Genomic DNA, 26,988 nt, shown 5'->3' on the forward strand with positions numbered 1-26,988 from the left:
AATCGAAAAATTAATATATCATAAATCAAATACATAATATAACAAATCAAAAGCTGAAAAATACAGCAATCGAAAGATAAAAAAATCTAAAAATTCAAAAATCTACAATTTAAAAATAAAACAACTGAAACATCGAAAAGTTGAAAAGTCGAAAACCGAGAAATTGGAAACCAAGATAACTGAAGAATCGAAAAACTGAAAAAAAAAACAAAAATAAATTGAAAATTTCAAAACTGAAACGACGAAAAATTGGGAAATCGAAAAGCCGAAAAGTCTAAAAAAAATCGAAACATTGAAAAATCAAAAACTCAAACATCGAGAAATCGTAACATCAAAAGATCGAAAAATTGAAAAATGAATAATTTAAATAATCGAAACATTGAAAAATCAAAATACTGAACAATCAAGATTTAAAAATTTCCAAAAATTGAAAAATATAAATATCGAGGAACCGGAAAATCGAAAAATATGAGATACAAAAAATTGTCGAAAAACCGAGAAATCGAAAATCCAAAATTTAAAAAATCTGAAAAACTGGAAAATCGGAAAATTCAGAATCGAAAAACTGAAAAATCGAGAAACTGAAAAATTCAAAAGTGAAATAACGAAAAATTGAAAAATCAAAAAATTGGAAAATCGAGCAATCGAAAGATAAAAAAGCTAAAAATTCAAAAATCTTCAATTTAAAAATAGAACGATTGAAACATCCAAAAGTTGAAAAGTCGAAAACCGGGAAATTGGAAACTAGGATAACTGAAGAATCGAAAAACTGAAAAAAACAAACAAGAAATTGAAAATTTTCAAAACTGAAACGACGAAAAATTGGGAAATCGAAAAGCCGAAAAGTCTCAAAAAATCGAAACATCGAAAATCTAACAACTGAAACATCGAGAAATCGTAACATCAAAAGATCGAAAATTTAAAAAATGAATAATTTAAATAATAGGAACATTGAAAAATCAAAAAACTGAACAATCAAAATTTTAAAATTTCCAAAAATTGAAAAATAGAAATATCGAGGAACCGGAAAATCGAAAAACATAAAATAAACAAATTGATAAGTCGAAAAACCGAGAAATCGAAAATCCAAAATTTAAAAAACCTCAAAAAACCGGAAAATCGGAAAATTTAGAATCGAAAAACTGAAAAATCCAAAAGTGAAGTAACGAAAAATTGAAAAATCAAAAAACTGGAAAATCTAAAATCCGAAAAGTAAAAAACTGGACAAACCGAGAATCGAAAATTTGAAAAATCGACAAATCGAACAATTTAAAAATCAAAAACTCGAAAAATGTGATTAAAAAAATACGAAAAATTGAAATACCCGAAGCACTGACAAATCGGAAAATTGAAACATTGAAAAGTCGAAAAATCGAAAAAGCAAGAAATCGAAAGTCTTTTAAATTTTGGATTTCTTGCTTTTTCATAATCGGATAATTGATAAATCGAAAAACTGAAAAAGAAAAACAAATTGAAAAATTCCAAAACTGAAATGACAAAAAAATGGAAAATCGAAACATCGAAAAATTGGAAAATCGAAACGCCGAAGTCCCCAAAAACCGAAAAACCTAAAAAGCGAAACATTGAAAATTCAAAAACTGTAACATCGAGAAATCTAAAAATCGAAAAGTCGAAAAATCAAAAAATTGAGAAATCGAAATGGCCAAAACTGCAAACACGAAAAGCTAAATAGTGAAAATTTTTGAAAAATCGAAACATTGAAATAATAAAAATCGAGAATTCGAAACTTCAAGAAATCGAAAAATTAAAAATTCTAAAATTTAAAAATAGAAAAACTGAAAAATCGAAAAACCAAGTAATCGAAAATCCAGAATTTAAAAAATTGCAAAAATTGGAAAATCGGAATATTGACGAATGGAAAAACTGAAAAGTTGAGTAATTAAAAAATTCCAAAATCGAAAAGTCCAAAACTCGAGAAATTGAAACATGGAAAAATTCAAAAACTGAAATATCGTGAAATCGAAACATCCAAAGTTTGAGAAATCAAGAAAAGTCCAAAACTCGAGAAACTGAAACATGGAAAAATTCAAAAACCAAAATATCGAGAAATTGAAACATCAAAAGTTTGAGAAATCAAGAAATCTAAAAATCGAAAATTTTTGTTATTCGAATAATTGAGATCTCAAGCAATCGAAACATTAAAAAATCGTAAAATCGAAATATTGAAAAACCGAAAAATGTGAAATTTTAAAAAATCGAAACATTGGAAAATCAAAAAACTGAAATATCAAGAACTAAAAAATTGAAAAATCGAAACATTAAATACTCGAAAAATTTAAACATCGAAAGGTCGGAAAATCGAAAAAGCAAGAAATCGAAAGTCCAAAATTAAAAAAATCGTAAAAATTGGAAAATCGGAAAATTGACGAATGGAAAAACTGAAAAGTCGAGTAACTAAAAAATTTTAAAAATCGAAAAGTCCAAAACTCGAGAAATTGACACATGGAAAAATTCAAAAACTGAAATATCGTGAAATCGAAAATTCAAAAATCGAAATATCGAGAAATTGAAACATCAAAAGTTTGAGAAATCAAGAAATCTAAAAATCGAAAATTTTTGTTATTCGAATAATTGAGATCTCAAGCAATCGAAACATTAAAAAATCGTAAAATCGAAATATTGGAAAACCGAAAAATGTGAAATTTTAAAAAATCGATACATTGGAAAATCAAAAAACTGAAATATCAAGAACTAAAAAACTGAAAAATCGAAACATTAAATACTCGAAAAATTGAAACATCGAAAGGTCGGAAAATCGAAAAAGCAAGAAATCGAAACTCCAAAATTAAAAAAATCGTAAAAATTGGAAAATCGGAAAATTGACGAATGGAAAAACTGAAAAGTTGAGCAACTAAAAAATTTTAAAAATCGAAAAGTCCAAAACTCGAGAAATTGACACATGGAAAAATTCAAAAACTGAAATATCGTGAAATCGAAAATTCAAAAAGCGAAATATCGAGAAATTGAAACATCAAGTTTGAGAAATCAAGAAATCGAAAAATCGAAAATTTTTGTTATTCGAATAATTGAGATCTCAAGCAATCGAAACATTAAAAAATCGTAAAATCGAAATATTGAAAAACCGAAAAATGTGAAATTTTAAAAAATCGAAACATTGGAAAATCAAAAAACTGAAATATCAAGAACTAAAAAATTGAAAAATCGAAATATTAAATACTCGAAAAATTGAAACATCGAAAGGTCGGAAAATCGAAAAAGCAAGAAATCGAAACTCCAAAATTAAAAAAATCGTAAAAATTGGAAAATCGGAAAATTGACGAATGGAAAAACTGAAAAGTCGAGTAACTAAAAAATTTTAAAAATCGAAAAGTCCAAAACTCGAGAAATTGACACATGGAAAAATTCAAAAACTGAAATATCGTGAAATCGAAAATTCAAAAATCGAAATATCGAGAAATTGAAACATCAAAAGTTTGAGAAATCAAGAAATCTAAAAATCGAAAAATTTTGATATTCGAATAATTGAGATCTCAAGCAATCGAAACATTAAAAAATCGTAAAATCGAAATATTGAAAAACTGAAAAATGTGAAATTTTAAAAAATCGAAACATTGGAAAATCAAAAAACTGAAATATCAAGAACTAAAAAATTGAAAAATCGAAACATTAAATACTCGAAAAATTGAAACATCGAAAGGTCGGAAAATCGAAAAAGCAAGAAATCGAAAGTCCAAAATTTAAAAAATCGTGGAAATTGGATAACTGATGAATCGAAAAACTGAAAAAAAAACAAATCGAAAAATTCCAAAGCTGAAGTGACAAAAAATTGGAAAATCGAAACATTGAAAAATTGGAAAATCAAAACGGCGAAGTCCCCAAAAACCGAAAAACCTAAAAAGCGAAACATTGACAATTCAAAAACTGTCGCATCGAGAAATCTAAAAATCGAAAAGTCGAAAAATCAAAAAATTGAGAAATCGAAATGGCCCAAAATTTAAAAAATCGTAAAAATTGAAAAATCGGATAATTGATGAATCGAAAAACTGAAAAAGAAAAACAAATTGAAAAATTCAAAAAATGAAATGACGAAAATTTGGTAAATCGAAAAACCGAAAAATCGAAACATTGAAAATTCAAAAATTGACACATCGAAAAATCGAAAAATTTACAACTCGAAAAACTGAAAATCGAAAAATCCAACACCAAGAAGCCGAAAAGTCGAAATGTCGAGAAACATTAAAAATGAAACTGAAAATTCTAAAATTTAAAAAATTGGAAAATTAATACAGCGTGTTATTGAGAGGAACGTACAAAATAAAATCGGCAATTGCTCTCCAAGTATGGGTGCTAAAAGTAAAAAAAAGTGCAGGTAAAAGTGTTCTCCTTTCAGAGAAAAAAATTATTAAAATGAATGGCCAAATTCGTTGTACGCCTCTGGTAAAAAAATCATCTTCCGTTTCTATAGCAACAAAAAGGTATCCCATTTTTTTATTATTGTTACAGAAGCTAGGATTTACTAACATAAATTAATTTTACCTATTTATCCTTCAGTGGCGCCTAAAAAGATTTGATAAGGGTTAATTTTCCCCTTATAATTTTGATAACACAAAATAAGTTATTCAGACTTCTTAAACTTCGCGAAGAACTGTGAATTTTCTTGTACGTACCTTTCAATAATACCCTGTATATCGAAAAATTGAAAAATCGAAACATCAAATAATCGACAAATTGAATCATCGAAGAGTCGAAAAATCGAAAAACCAAGAAATCGAAAATTCAGAATTTAAAAAATCGTTAAAATTGGAAAATAGGATAATTGATGAATCTAAGGACTTAAAAAGAAAAAGAAATAGAAAAATCCAAAAAATTAAATGACGAAAATTTGGGAAATCGAAACATTGAAAATTCAAAAATTGAAATATCGAGAAATCAAAAAATCGAGAAGTCGAAAAATCGAAAAATTGAGAAATCGAAATGGCCGAAAATGCAAACACGAAAAGTTAAAAGCTGAAAAATTTACAACTAACAAAATCGATAATTCGAGAAACTGAAAAATTTAGAAACTGAACAATAAAAAAATCGAAATATCAGAATCTTGATAAATCGACAAATACAAAAAATTGAAGGAAACACGGAAAAATCTAAAACCGAGAAATCGAAAAATCGCAACGTCGAGAAATTCAAAATAGAGCATATTTGTACCTTAGTCACAAGAACTTAGAAAAATACTAGTTCATGAACTGCTACTGTTGAACTGGATCAAAAATTATAACCCGCTGCCTATTGAATACATAAATATTGTTATCACAGCAACAATTTTTCGAATATATGTATATAGCAAAATAAAAAATAAACCTCAACGTTTAGAGTGTTTTTACCTGATTTTAAATAAATAAAAAAATACGAGATAATTGCATATAAAAAACAAATCGAAAACCGGTCGGCCTAAGAACAACAACATATCTACCTACTGACACTGAACCAATTATACACATTTAGTCTCAAACTGCACACAAAGTGAATCAAACTTCCAACTCAGAGTCGAAGGAGTTTAAACTTTTTGAATTTTCTTCTTAGTAACACCTGTTCAAAACAAAGGTAAACCGATTTGCACTAAAATAACTAGTCTACCAATCTTTACTGCAATTCCGGCTCTCTTTACAGTTTTTTGTCATTTCCAGAAAGACAACACAACATTTGGTTTCAAAATGGAAATAAAGTAAGTCTTCAGCATCGTAGTGACATATTTATCCAAAAATATTTTAGGAACGGTGTCCAAAAAAAATCGCCCAGAAAAGAGTTCAAAATAAGAGACGCACTGCTTACCACCAAGTTCGAAAACAGCGAAGACGGAAGAACAATTTATAACATATTTGTTGTGATATTCGCTATTTTGTTAACATACACCGGTTTTGACGAGTACACGAAAACAGGAAAGTGAGCAGTTTTGTCAACTTTATTTCTGTTATTATTTTTCATCGCATTTTTTGCAGAGTGCGGTTGTCTTTTCATTTAATATGGTTGGGTTTCAAAAAACTTGACCTGGCCATTTTAGTATGGTGTACTTCAAACATTTTGGCTTGTTTAAGTTACACGTGTTTTAAATTTTGGGCCAAGGTCCGACTAACTCTGGAACCTAAAGGTAATTTTCAAAAACTACTCTACCCCTCAAAAAGAGATGGTTTTAGGACAAAAAGTATGGGACAAAATTTGGTCCATGATTTCGATCCTTTATTATTTTTTATTTCTGTACGGTCTTCAAGCAATAGGACACACTGTCAAGTTTGGCAAAAGTTCTGCCACTTTCATTTTTATGGAACAGGTACGTCTCTAGGTCACAACGGTCAATCAATCAAACAATGTTATTTTTTATTTTTAGGTGCGACTCTTAATGAAACAACACGCTTTCATTCGCACAAACGTGCCTCAAGTCCTACGTACCAAAATGCATACCGAAACTAATTTAGAATTGCCAAATTTTGGGCAATTTTTTTATTTCCTGTTTGCTCCAACTATAATTTACAAAGACGAATATCCTCGAACTCGACATATTCGTTGGAAGTTTGTGCTTCACAACATAGCAGAAATGTTTGCAGCAATGTGGTTCTACGCTGTTATAGTGGAAAAGTTCTTGATTCTTAGATTTAACGACATATGCCTCAGGCAATTCACTCTCGGCGAAATTATAGCCCCAATTTTTAGTAATATTTTACCGGGGGTTTTATTTATGTTACTTTCATTTTACGGTGTTTTGCACTCATGTCAGAACGCGTTTGCCGAAATTCTTCGATTTGGAGACAGAATGTTTTACAAGGTAAAAAACCAACACTATTTTTTTTTACTTCAATCAAGTGTTGTTTTAGGAATGGTGGCACTCAAAATCGCTTGCAGAATTCCATCGAACTTGGAATATCTTAGTGCAGGATTGGTTGTATACATACATATACAAAGAATTCTACGAACTGATCATTCCAAAGAATAAAAAAGCTGCTGGTTTCGTGGTTTTCTTCGTGTCTGCAGTGGTCCACGAATGGTTGATGATTAACGTGTTCAGATTCTTTCTACCTATTAATTTTATTCTATTTCTAACAATTAGCGCTGTTCTCACCGCAGTGGATATTTCGTATGGAAAATGGGGAAATTTTTTAGTTTTGTATGGGATTACCATAGGTTTAGGCATTGAAGCTAACTTATTTGCGCTTGAAACTTTCGCACACGATAATTGTCCCTTAAACGAAAATATCACTAGTATGGAGTTTTATATTCCTAGATTTATTAGATGCGGTTGTATTAAATAAAAATAAATTTAGTATTTTTTTATTAACTTTTTCTTCTATTAACTGAAATAAAAAAAAACATGCATCAGCAACTGCAGCTGTTGAAGAAACTAGAAACATATTATTTATTCCCACATCCGACCTTACAGTTTCTGTAAAATAATGAATTAAGGATTCGAGTTCAGCACTTCCTTTGAACTTTAACAATATACTTAAGTGTACGAAAAATTCACAAAATGATGTTAAATGAGTCGTTCAGATGTTGTTTGAAATATGTTCCATGTTAAGTAAAAAAAAAAAAATGTTTGAAGGTTTTTCTCTGACACCGGAAGTGCAGATCAACAAATTTTCTAAAAATCGAAATATCGAAAGATCAAACAATAGCAAAATTGAAATATGTGTAGGAACATCGATAAATCGAGAAACTGAGAAATCACAAAAATCTAAAAAATGGAAAGAACGAGCAATTGAAACATCAAAAAATTGAGAAACTAGGAAATTCCCAAAATTGAAATGTTGAAAAATTAAAAATCGAAAACTTAAAAAACCGAGAAATCTAAAAATCAAAATGTGGACAAATTTTAAAATCGAATAACCGAGATGACAGGGAATCGATACATAAAAGAAAAAATCGAAATAAAAAAAAAGTAAAATCGAATAAATGAAAAAATGGAAAAATCGGGAAATCGAGAAACCGAAAATTTAAAATATAAAAACTGAAAACTTAAGAAAAACCGAGAAATCGAAACATCAAAAATTCAAAAAATAAACAAAAAATTGAAACATCAAAAAATCGTAATATCGAAAAATGTAAAATTTAAAATATCGAAAAACCAAAAAACTGAACAATCAAAAATTAAAAAATAGAAATATCGAAGCACTGAAAAATCGAATCGAGAAATCGGAAAATCTGAAATTTTAAAAACTGGAGAATTAATATATCGAAAAATCAAAATATATGTATAATAAATAAAATACATAATATAACAAATGAAAAACTGAAAATCCAAATATAAAAAAGTCTAAAATGTCAAAAATCTAAAATTTGACAATAAAATAACTGAAACATCGAAAAGTTGAAAAATCGAAAAACCGAGAAATTGGAAAATCGGATAATTGAAGAATCAAAAATCTAAAAAATCAAAAAAAAAATTGAAACGACGAAAAATTTGGAAATCGAAGAGAAGAAAAGTCTCAAAAAATCGAAACATCAACAGATCGAAAAAATGAATAATTTAAAAAAGCGAAACATTGAAAAATCAAAAAACTGAACAATCAAAATGTAAAACTTTCCAAAAATTGAAAATTAGAAATATCGAGACACCGGAAAATCGAAAAATATAAAATAAAAAAAGTTGAAAAACCGAGAAATCGAAAATCCAAAATTTAAAAAATCTCACAAACTGGAAAATCGGAAAATTAGGAAGCAAAAAACTAAAAAATCGAGAAACTGAAAATCCGAAAAGTCCAAAACTCGACAAACCGAGTATCGAGACTTTGAAAAATTCAAAAACTGAAATATCGAGAAATCGAAAAATCTAAAAATCAAAAAGTCGAAAACTGAAAAATCGAAAAATTGAAAAAAAAAACGAAAAATTGAAATACCGAAGCACTGAAAAATCGGAAAATTGAAAAATCGAAAAAGCAAGAAATCGAAAAACCAAAATTTAAAAAATCGCAAAAATTGGAAAATCGGATAATTGATGAATCGAAAAACTGAAACAGAAAAACAAATCGGAAGATCGAAAAATAGAAATCGAAACATCAAAAAATTGGAAAACCGAAACACCGAAAGATCTCAAAAATGAAAAACCGAAAAAACGAAACATTGGAAATTCAAAAACTGAAACATCGAGAAATCGAAAAAACGAAAAGTCGAAAAATAAAAACAATTGAGAAATCGAAATGGCCAAAACTCCAAACACGAAAAGTTGAAAACTGAAAAATTTGAAAACTAGAAATATTGAAATACTAAAAATCGAAACTTCGAGAAATTGAAAAATTCAAAAATCTAAAATTTAAAAATAGAAAAATTGAAAAATCGAAAATCCAGAATTTAAAAAAATCGCAAAAATTAGAAAATCGGAAAATTGACGAATGGAAAAACTGAAAAACGAGTAACTAAAAAATTTCAAAAGTGAAAAGTTCAAAACTCGAGAAATTGAAACATGGAAAAGTTCCAAAATGAAATATCGAGAATTCGAAGCATCAAAAGTTTGAGAAATCAAGAAATCTAAAAATCGAAAAGTCGAAAAATTTTGATATTCGAATAATTGAGATCTCAAGAATTTTAAACATTAAAAATTCGTAAAATCGAAATATTGAAACATCGAAAAATGTGAAATTTAAAAAAAATCGAAAAAGTGGGAAATCGAAAAATTGGCAAATCGAAAAGCCGGGAAGTCTCGAAAAATTGAAAAAGTGAAAATTCAAAATCTGAAACATCGAGAAATCGAAAAATCGGGAAATCAATAATTTAAAAAATCTAAAGATTGAAAAACCAAAAAACTGAACAACCAAAATTAAAAAATTCCAAAACCTGAAAAATAGAAATATCGAGGTATGGAAAAATCCAAAAATCTAAAATTTGAAAAATCGAAAAATTAAAATACTAAAAATCGAAACTTTGGAAAACCAAAACACTGAAATATCAAAAACTGAAAAATTCTTAAAATTGAAAGAGGCCTATCAAAGCATTAAAAAATTGAAAAATTTAAATCTAAAAAATTAAGAAATTAATATATCGAAAAACTGAAGAATCGAAAACTTGAAAAATTCAGAAATCGAAACATCAAATAAATGAAAAATTTAAAAATCGAGAAATCGAAACATCGAAAAGTCGAAAAATCAAAAAACCAAGAAAACGAAAATCCAAAATTTAAAAAATCGCAAAAATGGAAAATCCGATATCAGATGAATCGAAAGACTGAGAAAGAAGAAAAAGAAATAGATCAATTCCAAAAATGAAATGACGAAAATCTGGGAAATCGAGAAACGGAAAACGAAACACCAAGAAGTCGAAAAATTGAAATATTGAGAAATCAAAATGACCAGAACTCCAAACACGAAAAGTTAAAAGCTGAAAAATTTACAACCAACAAAACGAACAATTCGAAAAACTGAAAAATTGAAAAATCGAGAAACTGAACAAACAAAAATGATAAACCGACAAATAGAAAAATTGAAAAATCAAATATTCTAAAAATCTAAAACCGAGAAGTCAAAAACTCGAAACGTCGACAAACATTAAAAAACTGAAAAACCCAAATCTTAAAGCTCAAAAAATTGAAAAATCGAAGAACTGAAAGTTGGAAACATCGAAAAAACGAAAAATCCAAAACTAAAAAATCGAAAAATGAAAAAAAAAACCAAAACTGAAATATCTAAAAATTGCGAAATCGAAATCTGAAAAACCCAAAAGGTAGAACATTCGAAAAATTATTTATTTACAATTCTATTTTTTTTCCATTGATGTCTAGGATGAAATTCAAGTCTATGGTATTTCTCCGCGATTTTTTGTTCTGTTAATTTTGAATAACTACAAATTAAACTTCAAACCACACTATATTGAAAAATATGCAAAATACGGTAGAAAAATCCGAACTCTAAATTCACTTCCTGTTAATATATAGAATTTGTTTTATAACATTTTTACAAATACTCCTAACTGACATTTTATAGTTTCGTTTGTAATTTAGAAATTCAAAATAATAATAATAATAATAATAATAATATATTTCGTGATAATCATTACAAAAAATGTTTCACATATCCGTAAACTTAAATTTACAGTCATCTCTATAATTTAACCCGGCTATAATGCGAATACATTTTCTTTGGATAGCAAATAATTTTAAGAAATGATGAGAATGACCCCATACTAAAATTGCATATGATAAACAGTTATGAATATATCCAAAATAAGCTGCTCTTAATGTTTTTTCAGACACAACTAGTCGTAGCCTGCGAAGTGTGTAGATTCTTTTTGATACTGATTTGCTTAACTTAACAATATGTTGTTCAAAAGTCATTTTTTTATCCAATATTATCCCTAGCATATTAATTGTTTCCTCAACAGTATCCAGCTCTCGTAAAGAAAAATATAATCTTTGAGTCTTACTCTCATTCCTACACAATTTATTGGACAAGAACCAAGTATTGATTTCATTCTCTGCTTGAGTAATTTCGTTTATTAATTTCTTTACATCCTGATTACTACCCGCTAGTGTCGTATCGTCTGCAAACAAAATAAAGTTCGTCATGAAAGAACTGCTTGGTAAATCATTGATGAATATTAGGAATAGGATGGGACCCAAGACAGAACCTTGAGGAACACCATATCTTATTAATTGTCGTGTTGAGTTTGCATTTTTATAATTTACATACTGGTACCGATTTGTAAAATATGATTTTAACAATAAAAGACTTGAACTATCGAATCCATAAAGTTCCAGTTTTTTTAACAGTAAATCATGTGCGACACATTCGAATGCTTTAGTTAGATCAAGGCATATTGCATAGGCATGTTCTTTCTTACTAAATGCGTTGAACACAATTTCCGCTACTTTATTGACTGCCATTGTAGTTGAGTGGTTCTTCCTAAATCCATACTGATTATGACAGTATAACATGTTTTGTTCAAAGTAATTATTTATTTGATTTTTGAGAATTATTTCAAATATTTTACTAATTGTTGGAATTATGGATATTGGACGATAATTTTTTAGATTATCCGTACCTTTTTTGAAAACAGGAATTATTTTTCCGAGTTTTAAAACACCCGGATATACACATTCTCGTAAGCATAGATTTATAAGCTTTGTTAGTGGAATTATTATTACATTAGTTAAAACTTTTATCATTTTTGCATTTATATCATAGGCGTCTTTACTATTACTATTTTTTATTAAAGAAATAATTTGTCTGAGATCATTAAATGTTATTTCCTTGAACTTAAACTGAGAAGTATTAACAACTGACATATAATTACATGGATCAAAATTTCATTGAGGCAAGTCTTTTACAATATTTCCCGGAGCATTAGTAAAATAATCTATAAAATCATTGGATGTCAAATCATTTGTGGGTGGTAATTGTACTGACTGGGGTTTAATGATATCCCATGCTGCTTTATGTTTGTTGTCAGCTTTTAATATAAAATTATCATGCGCTGTTTTTTTTGCTTTAGCCAACTCAGAACGGTATTTATTTCTGTAACTATTGAATTCTTGTTTTGATATTAGGTTTAAATTATAAAGTTCTTTTAAAAAATGTAACTTCTCTGGCATATTTTTAAGATTATTGTTAAACCATTGTATTTTCGGTCTGTTTAAATTGTTATAAGGTAATATTTTTATGGGAAAGGAATTCTGAACCGTCATAACTAAGATATTATGGAACTTACTAAATTTCTCATTACAGTTCAAAGATATATCATCAATGAAAGACCAATCAGCCCTTTCAATTGAGTTGTATAAATTATACATGCCAGCCTTTGTGACTGGTCTACATGATACTTTACCTTTTATCAAGTTTGCAGTTTCTTGTAAAGAAAATGTAACACATATACCGCTATGGTCAGAGATAACTGGATCAAACACTACTGTCTCGTAACAATTTTTATGCATATTTGTGAACATATTGTCTAAGTTCGAATTAACTCTCGTTGGTTGAAATATAGTTTGTATTAAATTAAATGATGAAAGGCAATTTACCACTAGCTGTGTTTGACTATTTCTGCTATTATCAAAGTTAACATTGAAATCTCCAATCAAAATTATATTATTATTTTTTATTACATAGGATAACATTAGATTTAGATTCTCAATAAAAATATTCAGATCACCAAAATAGAGCATATATGTACCTTAGTCACAAGAACTTTGAAAAATACTAGTTCATGTTCACTTGATCTCTTTATTTTCTAGTAAACTTGGACTGGATCAAAAATTTTAAAAAATCACCCAGTATATACTTTCCTATTGAACAAATAAACATTGTTATTACAACAACAAATTTTCCAATATATACATGTTTGTAGTAAAATTAAAAAAGAAACCTGAAATATTTAAGCTGTTTTTAACTAATATTAAACAAATAAAAAAAAAACGACATAATTGCATGTAAAAAACAAAGTGAAAACCGGTCGGCCTAATCGCAACGTATTTACTGGCATTGAAATTACACATGTATTTAGTATCAAACTACACATAAAGTTATCAAACTACCGACTCATAGTCAGAGAAGTTTAGACTAGACTTCTTGAATTTTCTTCTTAATAACAACTGTTTATTCCTGCATTAAAATAACTAGTCTACCAATTTTCACTGCAATTCCGGCCACAAACACAACATTCAGTTTCAAAATGGAAATAAAGTAAGTCTTCAGCATCGTAGTGGCATATTTATCCAAAAATATTTTAGGAACGGCGTCCAAAAGAAATCGTCCAAAAAAGAGTTCACAATAAGAGACGCACCGCTTACCACCAAATTCGAAAACAGCGAAGACGGAAAAACAATTTATAACATATTTGTTGTGACATTCGCCATTTTGTTAATGTACAATGGTTTTGACGAGTACACGAAAACAGGCAAGTGAGTAGTTTTGTCAACTTTATTTCTGTTATTATTTTTCATCGCATTTTCGGCAGAGTACGGTTGTCTCTTCATTTAATATGGATAGGTTTCAAAAAACTTGATCTGGCCATTTTATTTTGGTTTATTTCAAACATTTTGGCTTGTTTAAGTTACGCATGTTTTAAATTTTGGGCCAAGGTCCGACCAACTCTGGAACCTGAAGGTAATTTTACTAAATGAATAGTTTACCCCTCACAACGAAATGGTTTTAGGACAAAAAGTATGGGACAAAATATGGATCACGATTTCATTTCTTTATTATTTTTATTTTCTGTACGGCCTTCAAACACTAGGACACACTGTCAAGTTTGGAAAAAGTTCTGCCACTTTTATTTTTGCGGAGCAAGTACGTATACCGGTCCAACGTTTAATAAACTAACAATGAGCCGACAAATGATTTTTGATTTTGATGCTTGTTCACGTAGGGTACTTATATTTATTATTGAAAGCAGCCGTCTTAGGCAGTAAAATAAAATTATAAACATTTCGATATGTGCTATAGAAAAAAAAGTTACAGCCCAGAACTTCCGAATTCTAATAGATCCAATCAAAAATAAAAAATTTAGCGGCGCCCGGAACGACCTAATATTACTTTTTTTGTCGTACGAAAGTTATCGGGTTGGGAACTGAATTTGGATTTACTTCTGGTGTTTATGTTAACGTTTCGTTTTGTTTATAAACTCTCTCAATACCATAGAAAAGGAATAAGAGAGAACAAAATTACATGACTTTTTCACCAAATTAAAACTATTAGAATCGAGAAAAAATGTACACTATAAAATTCGTTTTTTTGTAGATTTAGACTTACCTCAACACTTATTTACATAACTAATCCTATATCAAATAGTCATCTGAGAATACACACCAAAGGCATAAAATATTCTTCGACGTTATTTAAAATTAGAATACAGGGTTTCTATAAATGATTATAGGGTCGCAGTAGGTCATGTAAACGTGCCGCCTCTCAGATTTAACTGTACGAAGATCTGTACTAAATGCCCAAGGACGCATGACAAAGATCACACATTGGCCACACACATGTGTATAACTGGTTGCCTAAACGCTTCTTATGTTTCTTTAATTAAATTACGGTATTTGGATAGATATTCTTGCTTACAAGCGGTTACAGAATATACAAACTCTTCATTTACGAAGTCCTATTGAGATAACAAAACATAACGATGGAAGTGTCTTGTTCTGAAAATTTTGTTTTTAAATTTCAATTTTTGGATTTTTCGATTGTTCCAAATTTCGGTTCGAATAAATTTGTTCTGTTAAAAAATCGAAAAATGACAAATCGTGAAAATGAAAGATTTTAACTTAGGAAGTTGAAAAATTAAAAATCAAAAAATTCCAAAATTGTAAAATTAAAACTTGAAAAATCAAAAGACTGGAATTAAAAACTGCAAAATTGTCGAACAAATTATCAAATGAAATATTCAAAAGTTGGAAAATCTAAAAACTAAAAAAAAAATGAAAACTGGCATTTTGAATTCGATTTTATAAGATTCGCTTTTTTCAATTTTTCGATATTTCAGTTTTTGATTTTTCGATTAAACAGTTGTACAATTTTTCGATTGCTCATTTATCCAATTTTTTAATTTGTCATTTTTTGATTTTTATTTTTATTTACTAGCCCCGCCCACCCACCCTTTATTTTCTTACAAGAGTGGGTCATCTGCCAAAATCAGTATTATTTTAACAAGTACTAGCCCCGCCTACCCACCCTTGTTTTCTTATACCAAATAAGTCATTTGCAAAAATGAGTCTCATACTTGCCAACATAACACTGATTTTGGCAGATGACCTATTCTTTATTTTCTTAGAAGAGTAGGTTATTGGCCAAAATGAGTCTTATTTTGGCAAATACTAGCCCGGCCTATCCGCCTTTTATTTTCTTAAAGGGTAGATTATTAGGCAAGTGCTAGCCCCAGCCACCCGCCCTTTGTTAGTTAGTTAGTTGTTGAGTACTACTAGAATTTTTAAGTTTTCCGATTTTTCAACTTTAAAATTTTTAAATTTCTCATTTTTAAATTTTCAATTTTTTGATCTGTCTTGCGATTTTCGATTTCTGTGGGCAATTGAAAAAAGCTTTCGATTTTTTAATTTTACAGTTTTGGCAGTTTTCCGATTTCTCAATTATTTAATTTTGAAAATATCGAGAAAATAGATATTTATTTTTTTTAATTTTCGATGTTTGATTTTTGTCACCTAGTTTTTGGAAGGGACTAAAAAGTAATTTTGATCAGCGATTGCCATGTTTACCGTAACTTTCAAACATCTGAAAATTTTGTTTCTAATTTTCAATTTTTGGATTTTTCTATTTTTCAAAATTTCGGTTCGAATAAATTTGTTCTTTTAGTTAAAAAATCGAAAAATTACAAATCGTGAAAAGGAAAGATTTTAACTTGAGAACTTGAAAAATTATAAATTAAAAATTTTCAAAATTGTAAAGTTAAAACTTGAAAAATCAAAAGACTGGAATTAAAAACTGCAAAATTGTCGAACAAATTATCAAATGAAATATTCAAAAGTTGAAAAATCTAAAAACTAAAAAAAAGGAAAACTGGCATTTTGAATTCGATTTTTTAATATTGGCTTTTTTTCAATTTTTCGATATTTCAGTTTTTGATTTTCCGATTAAACAGTTGTACAATTTTTCGATTGCTCATTTATCCAATTTTTCAATTTGTCATTTTTTGATTTTTAATTTTTGTTAATTTTTAGCAAGTACTAGTACCACCCACCCAGCCTTTATTTTCTTAGAAGTATAAGTCAACTGCCAACATCAGTCTCATCTTGACAAGTACTAGCCCCGCCCACCCACCCTTTATTTTCTTACAAGAGTGGGCCATCTGCCAAAATCAGTCGATTTTTCATTTTTGTCACCGAGTTTTTGGAATGGAGTAAAAATTAATTTTGATCAGCGATTGCCATGTTTACCGTAACTTTAAAACATCTGAAAATTTTGTTTCTAATTTTCAATATTTGGATTTTTCGATTTTTCAAAATTTCGGTTCGAATAAATTTGTTCTTTTGGTTAAAAAATCGAAAAATGACAAATCGTGAAAAGGAAAGATTTTAACTTCAGAAGCTGAAAAATTAAAAATCAAAAAATTCCAAAATTGTAAAGTCAAAACTTGAAAAATCAAAAGTCTGGAATTAAAAACTGCAAAATTGTCGAACAAGTTATCAAATTAAATATTCAAAAGTTGAAAAATCTAAAAACCGAAAAAAAAACTAGAATTTTGAATTCGATTTTATAAGATTTGCTTTTTTTCAATTTTTCGATATTTCAGTTTTTGATTTTACGATTAAACAGTTGTACAATTTTTCGATTGCTCATTTATCCAATTTTTCAATTTGTCATTTTTTGATTATTAATTTTTGTTATTTTTTAGAAAGTATTAGTACCACCCACCCAGCCTTTATTTTCTTAGAAGAATAAGTCAACTGCCAACATCAGTCTTATTTTAACAAGTACTAGCCCCGCCTACCCACTCTTGTTTTTTTATAGAGAATATGTCATTTGCAAAAATGAGTCTCATACTTGCCAACATAATACTGATTTTAGCAGATGACCTATTCTTCAGTTTCTTAGAAGAGTAGGTCATTGGCCAAAATGAGTCTTATTTTGGCAAATACTAGAGCGGCCCATCCGCCTTTTATTTTCTTAAAGGGTAGATTATCAGGCAAGTGCTAGCCCCAGCCACCCGCCCTTTGTTAGTTTAGTTAGTTGTTGAGTACTACTGGATTTCTCAGCTGTACGATTTTTCAACTTTCGAATTTTTCAAGTTCTCACTTTATAAATTTTCATTTCTTTGATCTGTCTTTCGATTTTTGATTTCTCTGGACAACTGAAAAAAGCTTTCGATTTTGTAATTTTACAATTTTGGCAGTTCTCCGATTTCTCAATTATTTGATTATTAACAATATCGAGAAAATAGATGTCTATTTTTTTTTATTTTCGATTTTTGATTTTTTGTCGCCGAGTTTTTGGAAGGGAGTAAAAATTAATTTTGATCAGCGATTGCCATGTTTACCATAACTTGAAAACATCTGAAAATTTTGTTTATAGTTTTCAATTTTTGGATTTTTCGATGTTTCAAAATTTCGGTTCTAATAAATTTGTTCTTTTAGTTAAAAAATCGAAAAATGACAAATCGTGAAAAGGAAAGATTTTAACTTGAGAACTTGAAAAATTAAAAATCAAAAAATTCTAAAATTGTAAAGTCAAAACTTGAAAAATCCAAAGACTGGAATTAAAAACTGCAAAATTGTCAAACAAATTATTATCAAATGAAATATTCAAAAGTTAAAAAATCTAAAAACTAAAAAAATGAAAACTCGAATTTTGAATTCGATTGTACAAGATTTGTTTTTTTTTCAATTTTCCGATTGCTCATTTATCTAATTTTTCAATTTGTGATTTTTTTTATTTTTTATTTTTTTTTTATTTTTAGCAAGTACTATCGCCAGCCTTTATTTTCTTAGAAGAATAAGTCATCTGCCAAAATCAGTCTCATCTTGACAAGTACTAGCCCCGCCCACCCACCCTTCTTTTTCTTACAAGAGTGGGTCATCTGCCAAAATCAGTCTTATTGTAAACAAGTACTAGCCCCGCCTATCCACCCTTGTTTTCTTATAGAGAATATGTCATTTGCCAAAATCAGTTTCATACTTGCCAACATAACACTGATTTTGGCAGATGACCGATTCTTTATTTTCTTAGAAGACTAGGTCATTGGCCAAAATGGGTCTTATTTTGGCAAATACTAGCTCGGCCCACCCGCCTTTTATTTTCTTAGAGGATAGGTTACTTGGCAAGTGCTAGCCCCACTCACCCGTCCTTTGTTAGTTAGTTCGTTAGTTGTTGAGTACTACTAGATTTTTCAGTTTTCCGATTTTTCAACTTTCGAATTTTTAAATTTCTAGTTTGTAAATTTTCAATTTTTTGATCAATCTTTCGATTTTTGATTTCTCTGGGCAATTGAAAAAAGCTTTCGATTTTTTAATTTTACACTTTTGGCAGTTTTCCGATGTCTTAATTATTTGATTTTCAAAAATATCGAGAAAATAGATGCGCATTTTTTTAAATTTTCGATTTTTGATTTTTTGTCGCCGAGTTTTTGGAAGGGAGTAAAAAGTAATTTTGATCAACGATTGCCATGTTTACCGTAACTTTCAAACATCTGAAAATTTTTTTTCTAATTTTCAATTTTTGGATTTTTCGATTTTTCAAAATTTCGGTTCGAATAAATTTGTTCTTTTGGTTAAAAAATCGAAAAATGACAAATCGTGAAAAGGAAAGATTTTAACTTGAGAACTTGAAAAATTAAAAATTAAAAATTTTCAAAATTGTAAACTTATAACTTGAAAAATCAAAAGACTGAAATTAAAAACTGCAAAATTGTCGAACAAATTATCAAGTGAAATATTCAAAAGTTGAAAAATCTAAAAATTAAAAAAAAATGAAAACTGGCATTTTGAATTCGATTTTATAAGATTTGCTCGTTTTCAATTTTTCGATATTTCAGTTTTTGATTTTCCGATTAAACAGTTGTACAATTTTTCGATTGCTCATTTATCCAATTTTTCAATTTGTCATTTTTTGATTTTTATTTTTTTTTATTTTTAGCAAGTCCTAGCGCCAACCTTTATTTTCTTAGAAGAATAAGTCATCTGCCAAAATCAGTCTTATCTTGACAAGTACTAGCCCCGCCCACCCACCCTTCATTTTCTTAGAAGAGTGGGTCATCTGCCAAACTCAGTCTTATTATAACAAGTACTAGCCCCGCCTACCCACCCTTGTTTTCTTAGAGGATATGTCATTTGCCAAAATCAGTCTCATACTTGCCAAAATAACACTGATTTTGGCAGATGACCTATTCTTTATTTTCTTAGAAGAGTAGGTCATTGACCAAAATGAGTCTTATTTTGGCAAATAATAGCCCGGCCCACCCGCCTTTTATTTTCTTAGAGGGTAAATTATTAGGCAAGTGCTAGCCCCAGCCACCCGCCCTTTGTTAGTTAGTAAGTTGTTGAGTACTAGTAGTCTTTCAGTTTTTTGATTTTTCAACTTTCGAATTTTTTAATTTCTCCCTTTTTACATTTTCAATTTTTTGATCTGTCTTTCGATTTTTGATTTCTTTGGGCAATTGAAAAAAGCTTTCGATTTATAAATTTTAGAATTTTGGCAGTTTTCCGATTTCTCAATTATTTGATTTTTAAAAATGTCGAGAAAATACATGTTTATTTTTTAATTTTTCGATTTTTGATTTTTTGTCACCCAGTTTTTAGAAGGGAATAAAAAGTAATGTTGATCAGCGATTGCCATGTTTACCGTAACTTTAAAAAATCTGAAAAATTTTTTTGTAATTTTCAATTTTTGGATTTTTCGATTTTTCAAATTTTCGGTTCGAATAAATTAGTTCTCTTAGTTAAAAAATCGAAAAATGACAAATCGTGAAAGAGAAAGATTTTAACTTGAGAACTTGAAAAATCAAAAGACTGGAATTAAAAACTGCAAAATTGTCGAACAAATTATTATCAAATGAAATATTCAAAAGTTGAAAAATCTAAAAACTAAAAAAAAAATGAAAACTGGAATTTTGAATACGATTTTATAAGATTTGATTTTTTTCAATTTTTCGATTGCTCATTTATCCTATTTTTCAATTTGTCATTTTTGGAATTTTATTTTTTTTTTATTTTTAGCAAGTACTAGCGCCAGGCTTTATTTTCTTCGAAGAATAAGTTATCTACCAAAATCAGTCTTATCTTTGCAAGTACTAGCCGCCCCGCCCACCCTCCCTTATTTTTTTAGAGGATATGTCATCTGCCAAAATCAGTCTTATCTTGACAAGTACTAGCTCCTCGATTAATTCCTTTGCAGGAGCTAAAATTTCAGGTGTAGGTATAAGACTCGCTAGTGAATCGCTTGATCGTAACTTTTTGGATTGTCAATGGCCGCTCAAGAAAATAATTATCATAAGAAAGTGATATTCGACATGATACAACATAAAATTAAATAACTGCATAAATAAAAAAACTAACCTACGCAGAATTTATTGTAATTTGATAACGAAACGAAAGTCATTAAATGTATGTAATAGTAGGTAAATTCCTATTGGTCGAGGTGATATGTAAATTGTATAATTGATTAATGTTATTATGTGATTAGACTAGATGCAGATAAGTAGGACCTTGACAGAATTGTTTTTAAAATTAATATGTGACTTAGCAAAACTAATAACTAATAGAAAACCAACTTGACGTTTTGAAAATATGAACACAGAGATCTGTTATATCAATAGGAAGTTTCTACATTTAAATAACGTCGAAGAATATTGTATTTTGTTCCCTCTTGTTTCTTTTCTGTAGTCCTGAGAAAATCTAAAACCCATAAACCAAACGTCAGAAGTAAATCCCAATTCACTTTCCAACCCGAATAACCTGCGTACCATGAATATGAACAGAGACGACGAACAATCTAGAAAATCAATTAATTTTTTATTTTTAGGTACGACTGTTAATGAAACAGCACGCTTTCATTCGCACGAACGTACCTCAAGTACTACTAGTCAAAATGCACACAGAAACTAATTTACAACTACCAAGTTTTGGCAAATTTCTCTATTTCATGTTTGCTCCAACTATGATTTACAGAGACGAATATCCTCGAACTCCACATATTCGTTGGAAGTTTGTGCTTTACAACATTGCAGAAATTTTTGCAGTATTGTGGTTCTCCGCTATCGTAATGGAGAGGTTCTTGGTGTCTACATTTCAAGACATATGCCTCAGACAATTCGCTTTGGGTGAAATTATAACCCCAATTTTTACTAATGTTGTACCAGGGTTTACATTTACTTTATTCTCATGCTACGTTGTTCTGCACGCCTTTCAGAACGTGTTTGCCGAAATTCTTCGATTTGGAGATAGAATGTTCTACAAGGTATAAAACCACCCTTAAATGTTTTAAATTGCTAAATCTTTATAGGAATGGTGGAATTCAAAATCACTTGCAGATTACCATCGAACTTGGAACATCTTAGTACAGGACTGGTTGTACACATACGTATACAAAGAAGTCTACGAGGTGATCATTCCAAAAAATAAACAAGCTGCTAGTTTCGTGGTTTTTCTCTTGTCTGCGGTGGTCCACGAATGGACGATGATTAACGTGTTCAGATTTTTTCTACCCATTAATTTAATTATTTTTTTAATAACTGGAGCTGTGTTTGGCGCAATGGGTATTCTGGGTGCACAATGGGGAAATTTGCTATTTTTGTATGGTCTGGCCATAGGTTTAAGCATAGAAGCTAATTTATTTGCGCTTGAAAGCTACGCACTCGATAATTGCCCCTTAAATGAAAATGTCACTAGTATGGAATTTTATATTCCTAGATTTATTACGTGTGGTTGTATCAAATAAAAATAAAATGTCTTTTCTATTAATATCGCTACAATTTCGGTCCTTATTACGTCTCCTACAATAAAAATTGACTGTAATAAAACATTCTCATTGTGAGAGAGTAAAATATAAAACTTTTTCCTGAATCCGTCAGTTACCTTCGTGGATTTTTTTTTTTTTTTAATTTGGCATGCCCACTTGGTTAAAATAAAAGACTTTACTGAACATGAATGACATTTTGAAAATTTGTTACAATCTAAATCACAATTATTAGTGCGTTCATAGAAATCTTGAATTAGTATTAATAGCTATTGTTTTAATTTTTATTTAGAGTTTTCTATTTCTAGATTTGTTAATTATTACATGCGATTGTATTTAATAAGAATAAAAATTGGGTTTTAGCACGTCCTATGCAATAAATAATTAAATCTATAAACACAAGGAAATTAATTCTAAAAATTTGCTCAGTCATTACGACTTCCCTCGCAAAAATCGAAACATCAAAGTTCGAGAAATTGAAACGTCGAGAAGTCGAAAAATTGGGAAACCGAAATACCTAGACCAAAATCGAAAAGCTATAACTGAAAATGAAAAAAATCGAAAAATTGAAAAATCGAAACATTGAATTCTTGATAAATCGACAAATCGAAACATAAAAAAATGAGAAATACTGAAAAACTGAAAAATTCAGTAATTCAAAATTCCCAGCATTGAAATTATGAAAAATTGAAAAATCGAAAACTTTGAAAAATCGGGAAATCTAAAAATCAGAAAGTCGAAAAAATCTTCAAACCGCAAAATCGGGATGTCAGGAAATCGAAACATCAAAAAATCCTAAAATCGAAAAACTGAAAATTTGAAAAATAGAAATATCGAAATCCGGAAAAATCGAGAAATCCAACAATTTTAAATTTAAAAGATTGGAAAAGTAAAATATCGACAAATTAAAGAATCGAAAAACAAAAAAAAGAGAAATCGAAAAATCAAAAAAATAGAAAAATTGAAAAATTAAAAAAATCTAGTAGGACTCCAAAATCGAAAATCGAAAAGTTGAAATATGGAAAAACCCAGAGATCGTAAATGCAAAATTTAAAAATTGCAAAAATGTAAAAATCGGAAAATTCATGAATCGAGTAACTGAAAAATCCAGTAACAGAAAAATAGGCAACCGAGTAATCAAAAGATCCAAAATTAAAAAAATCGTAAAAATTGAAAAATTGGATAATTGAAAAACTGAAAAACCCAGGAACTGAAAAAAGAAACATTGAAAAATTGAAAAATCGAACAGCAGAAAAATAGGAAAATCCATAAATCGAAAAATGAAAAAATCGAGAAATTCAACAATCAAAAAATCGAAACATGGAAACTTCGATAAATTGAGAAAAAGAAAAATTGAAAAATCGAGAAATCCAAACCTCAAAATAATGAAAATTCTAAAATTTACAAATTCGAAAATATGAAAAATAAAAATATCGAAAAACTGAAAAATCGAAAAATTAAAATACATCGAAAAATCGAAAAATGGAAGACAAATTGAAGAATCGAAAAACTGAAAAAAAGTGAAATCGAAACATCAAAAAAATTGAAAAATTAAAATCTAGGACTCCAAAATCAAAAATCGAAAAGTGGAAAAACCCAGAGATCGAAAATGTAAAATTTAAAAAATTGCAAAAATTTAAACATCGGAAAATTGATGAATCGAAGAACTGAAAAATTCAGAAACTGAAAAGTTCCAAAATTGAAACAATGAAGAATCGAGAAACTGTAACATCAAATAATAGAAAAATTGATAAAATTCATTCTAAGATTCAACCGAGATCGAAAATCCAAAATTTAAAAAATTGCAAAAATTTAAAAACAGGAAAATTGATGAATCGAAAAGGTAGAAAAATTGAAAAACCGAGAAATCGATCATCCAAAACTTAAAAAAACGCAAAAATTGAAAAATCGGAGAGTTGAAAAATCGAAAAATTTAAAAATTTCAAAGCAAAATGACGTAAAATTGGGAAATCGAAAAATTGTGAAAAAATTTTTAAAAAATGAAAAATCGAAAAGCCGAAAAATAAAGCAACCGAGAAATCAAAAAATCCAAAATTTTAAAAAATCGTAAAAATTGAAAAATTGAATAACTGAAAAACTGAAAAACCGAGGAACTGAAAAAAGAAACATTGAAAAACTGAAAAATCGAAAAGCAGAAAATAGAAAAATCCATAAATCGAAAAATTAAAAAATCGAGAAATTCAACAATCAAAAAATCGAAACATGGAAACTTCGATAAATTGAGAAAAAAAAAATTGAAAAATCGAAAAATCGAGGAATCCAAACCTCAAAATCATGCAAATTCTAAAATTTGAAAACTAAAAATATCGAAGAACGGAAAAATCGAAAAATTAAAATACATCGAAAAATCGAAAAGTCAAAAAATTGAAAAATGGAAGACAAAATGACTAATCGAAAAACTGAAAAAACGAGAAATCGAAACATAAAAAAAATCGAAAAATTGAAAAATTAAAAAATCTAGGACTCCAAATTCAAAAATCGGCAAGTCGAAAAATGGAAAAACCGAGATCGAAAATCCAAAATTTAAAAAATTGCAAAAATTTAAAAATCGGAAAATTGATGAATCGAAAAACTGAAAAATCCAGAAACTGAAAAGTTCCTAAACTGAAACAATGAAAAATCGAGAAATTGTAACATCAAACAATAGAAAAATTGATGAAATTCATTCTAAGAGTAAAAATTGAAATATCGAAAGGTAGAAAAATAGAAAAACCGAGAAATCGATAATCCAAAACTTAAAAAAAAAATCGAAAAATTGAAAAATTCCAAAGCAAAATGATGTAAAATTGGGAAATCGAAAAATTGAAGAAAAAATATTGAAAAAATGTAAAATCGGAAAATCGAAAAATAGAGCAACCGAGAAATAAAAAAATCCAAAATTTAAAAAAATCGTAAAAATTGAAAAACTGAAAAACCGAGGAACTGAAAAAAGAAACATTGAAAAATTGAAAAATCGAAAAGCAGAAAAATAGAAAAATCCATAAATCGAAACATGGAAACATCGATAAATTGAGAAAAAGAAAAATTGAAAAATCGAAAAATCGAGAAATCCAAACCCCAAAAATTATGAAAATTCTAAAATTTACAAATTCAAAAATTTGAAAAATAGAAATATGGAAGAACTGAACAATCGAAAAATTAAAATACATCGAAAAATCGAAAAGTCGAAAAATTGAAAAATGAAAGAAAAATTGAAAAATCGAGAAACTGAAAAATACCAAAATTAAAACATCGAACAATTGAGAAATCGAAAAATTAAAAATTGGAAAATCCACAAATTAAAAAACCGAAAAACAGACAAATCGAAAAATATAAAATTTTAATAATCGAAAGATCGAGAAACTGAAATATCAAAATATTGAAAATTCAAAAATCGAAACATTGATAAACAGAAAATCGAAGAACTGAAAAATTGAAAAATTGAGAAACTGAAAATATTTTAATTTTGAAACTCGAAGAATTAAAATACACTGAAAATTTGAAAAATCGAGAAACCGAAACATCAAAAGATTGAAAAATGAAAGTGGTAAAATCGAAAAATTGAAGAATTGAAAAACTGAAAAGTCGAAACATCGAACTGTCGAAAAATCGAGAAATGCGAAAATCAAAAAATCCATTGATCGATAATTGAGAAAACCAAAGATGAAAAATTTGCAAAACAAAAATCGAAAAATCGTAAAATTGATGTTTATTAGTGCCCTAATTACAATATATCACTATTGTGTCTGCTGGTGTCAATTAAATTGAGCAACTGAAGAATGAAAAAGCCCAGAAATCGAAAATTTGAATAATTGAAGCAATTGAACAACCGAAAAATTGAAAAATCTCAACGCTGACATATCGAAACATTATCGAGGGGTGGAAAAAGCGAAAAATTCAGAAACCGAAAAATGTTTATATCATCATATTTTGATTTTTTTTTCCAAAAATGTCGATGTCCAAGATTCATAAACTACAAATTCAGAAAAGTTACATTTATTCGACAAAATTATAAGTTCAATTCCTGAGGGGGTATGAACGGATAAATTTTGATTAATGAAATACCATGCTATCGATAACCTTAAATGTTTGACATATTTCAAAGCATTCGATTTTGCAATTTTAAATTAAATTGGACAATGTTTCTCAACACGGATTCATAAACCACACCGGGAGGAGTACGTTATTTCATAAAAAATAAATAATTATTGCTCTAAATCGAGTTTAGTAACTTAGAGTGTGCATCAGGGCTCATACACGGGACCATTCCTACTCCCCATTTATGCAAACGACGCCCTTAAATATATTCTAAACTGTATATAAGTTTCTGAACACAACGACGAAAAATATCTCCAGACGAACTTAAACAATTTTACAACAATGAGGTTTTATGGTCTAGAAATATTTAAACAATGCAGAAATACATATTTGCAAGTTAGTTACACAAAAAATGTTTGAACAGTACATACTTTTGGATTATTTTACGACGCCTATTATTAATTTTTTCCCATGTGTCTTATGGATAAATTGAGTTCAATTACTAGTTTTTAAATCCTTGTGACCATTTCGTACTTCTTTGTTTGGAATTATTGGAGTACAAAAAAAAAATAACTAGACTGCTTATATTTTTTACTAATCT

General features: G+C 28.5%; 2 protein-coding genes across 4 annotated transcripts in view; one reads left to right on the forward strand and one right to left on the reverse strand.

Moving 5' to 3' along the window:
• The window catches only part of LOC135130681 (uncharacterized), a 203,592-nt gene that overhangs the window by 88,561 nt on the left and 88,043 nt on the right, over positions 1-26,988 (reverse strand). The window lies entirely within an intron of this gene.
• LOC135130286 (sterol O-acyltransferase 1-like) lies at positions 5,463-7,284 on the forward strand. 2 transcript variants are annotated; one of them, XM_064057648.1, is made up of 7 exons: positions 5,463-5,580; positions 5,647-5,701; positions 5,749-5,919; positions 5,976-6,124; positions 6,171-6,304; positions 6,362-6,796; positions 6,846-7,284. In XM_064057648.1, the coding sequence occupies exons 2-7, from the start codon at positions 5,691-5,693 to the stop codon at positions 7,278-7,280; spliced, it is 1,335 nt and encodes a 444-aa protein (XP_063913718.1). In that variant the 5' UTR covers positions 5,463-5,580; positions 5,647-5,690; the 3' UTR covers positions 7,281-7,284. The 2 variants fall into 2 exon arrangements, with proteins under 2 accessions (XP_063913718.1, XP_063913717.1); XM_064057647.1 differs by having other exon boundaries at positions 5,664-5,701.

Source organism: Zophobas morio, unplaced genomic scaffold, assembly GCF_036711695.1.
Source record: "Zophobas morio isolate AGI-343-1 ecotype UQ-CSIRO unplaced genomic scaffold, CSIRO_AGI_Zmor_V1 ptg000017l, whole genome shotgun sequence".
Lineage (NCBI taxonomy): Eukaryota > Metazoa > Arthropoda > Insecta > Coleoptera > Tenebrionidae > Zophobas > Zophobas morio.

Coding starts and splice junctions, on each gene's coding strand:
- LOC135130286 (XM_064057648.1), top strand. Junction 5,920..5,975: donor GAGTACACGAAAACAGGAAA/GTGAGCAGTTTT, acceptor CATTTTTTGCAG/AGTGCGGTTGTCTTTTCATT. Junction 6,125..6,170: donor ACTAACTCTGGAACCTAAAG/GTAATTTTCAAA, acceptor AGATGGTTTTAG/GACAAAAAGTATGGGACAAA.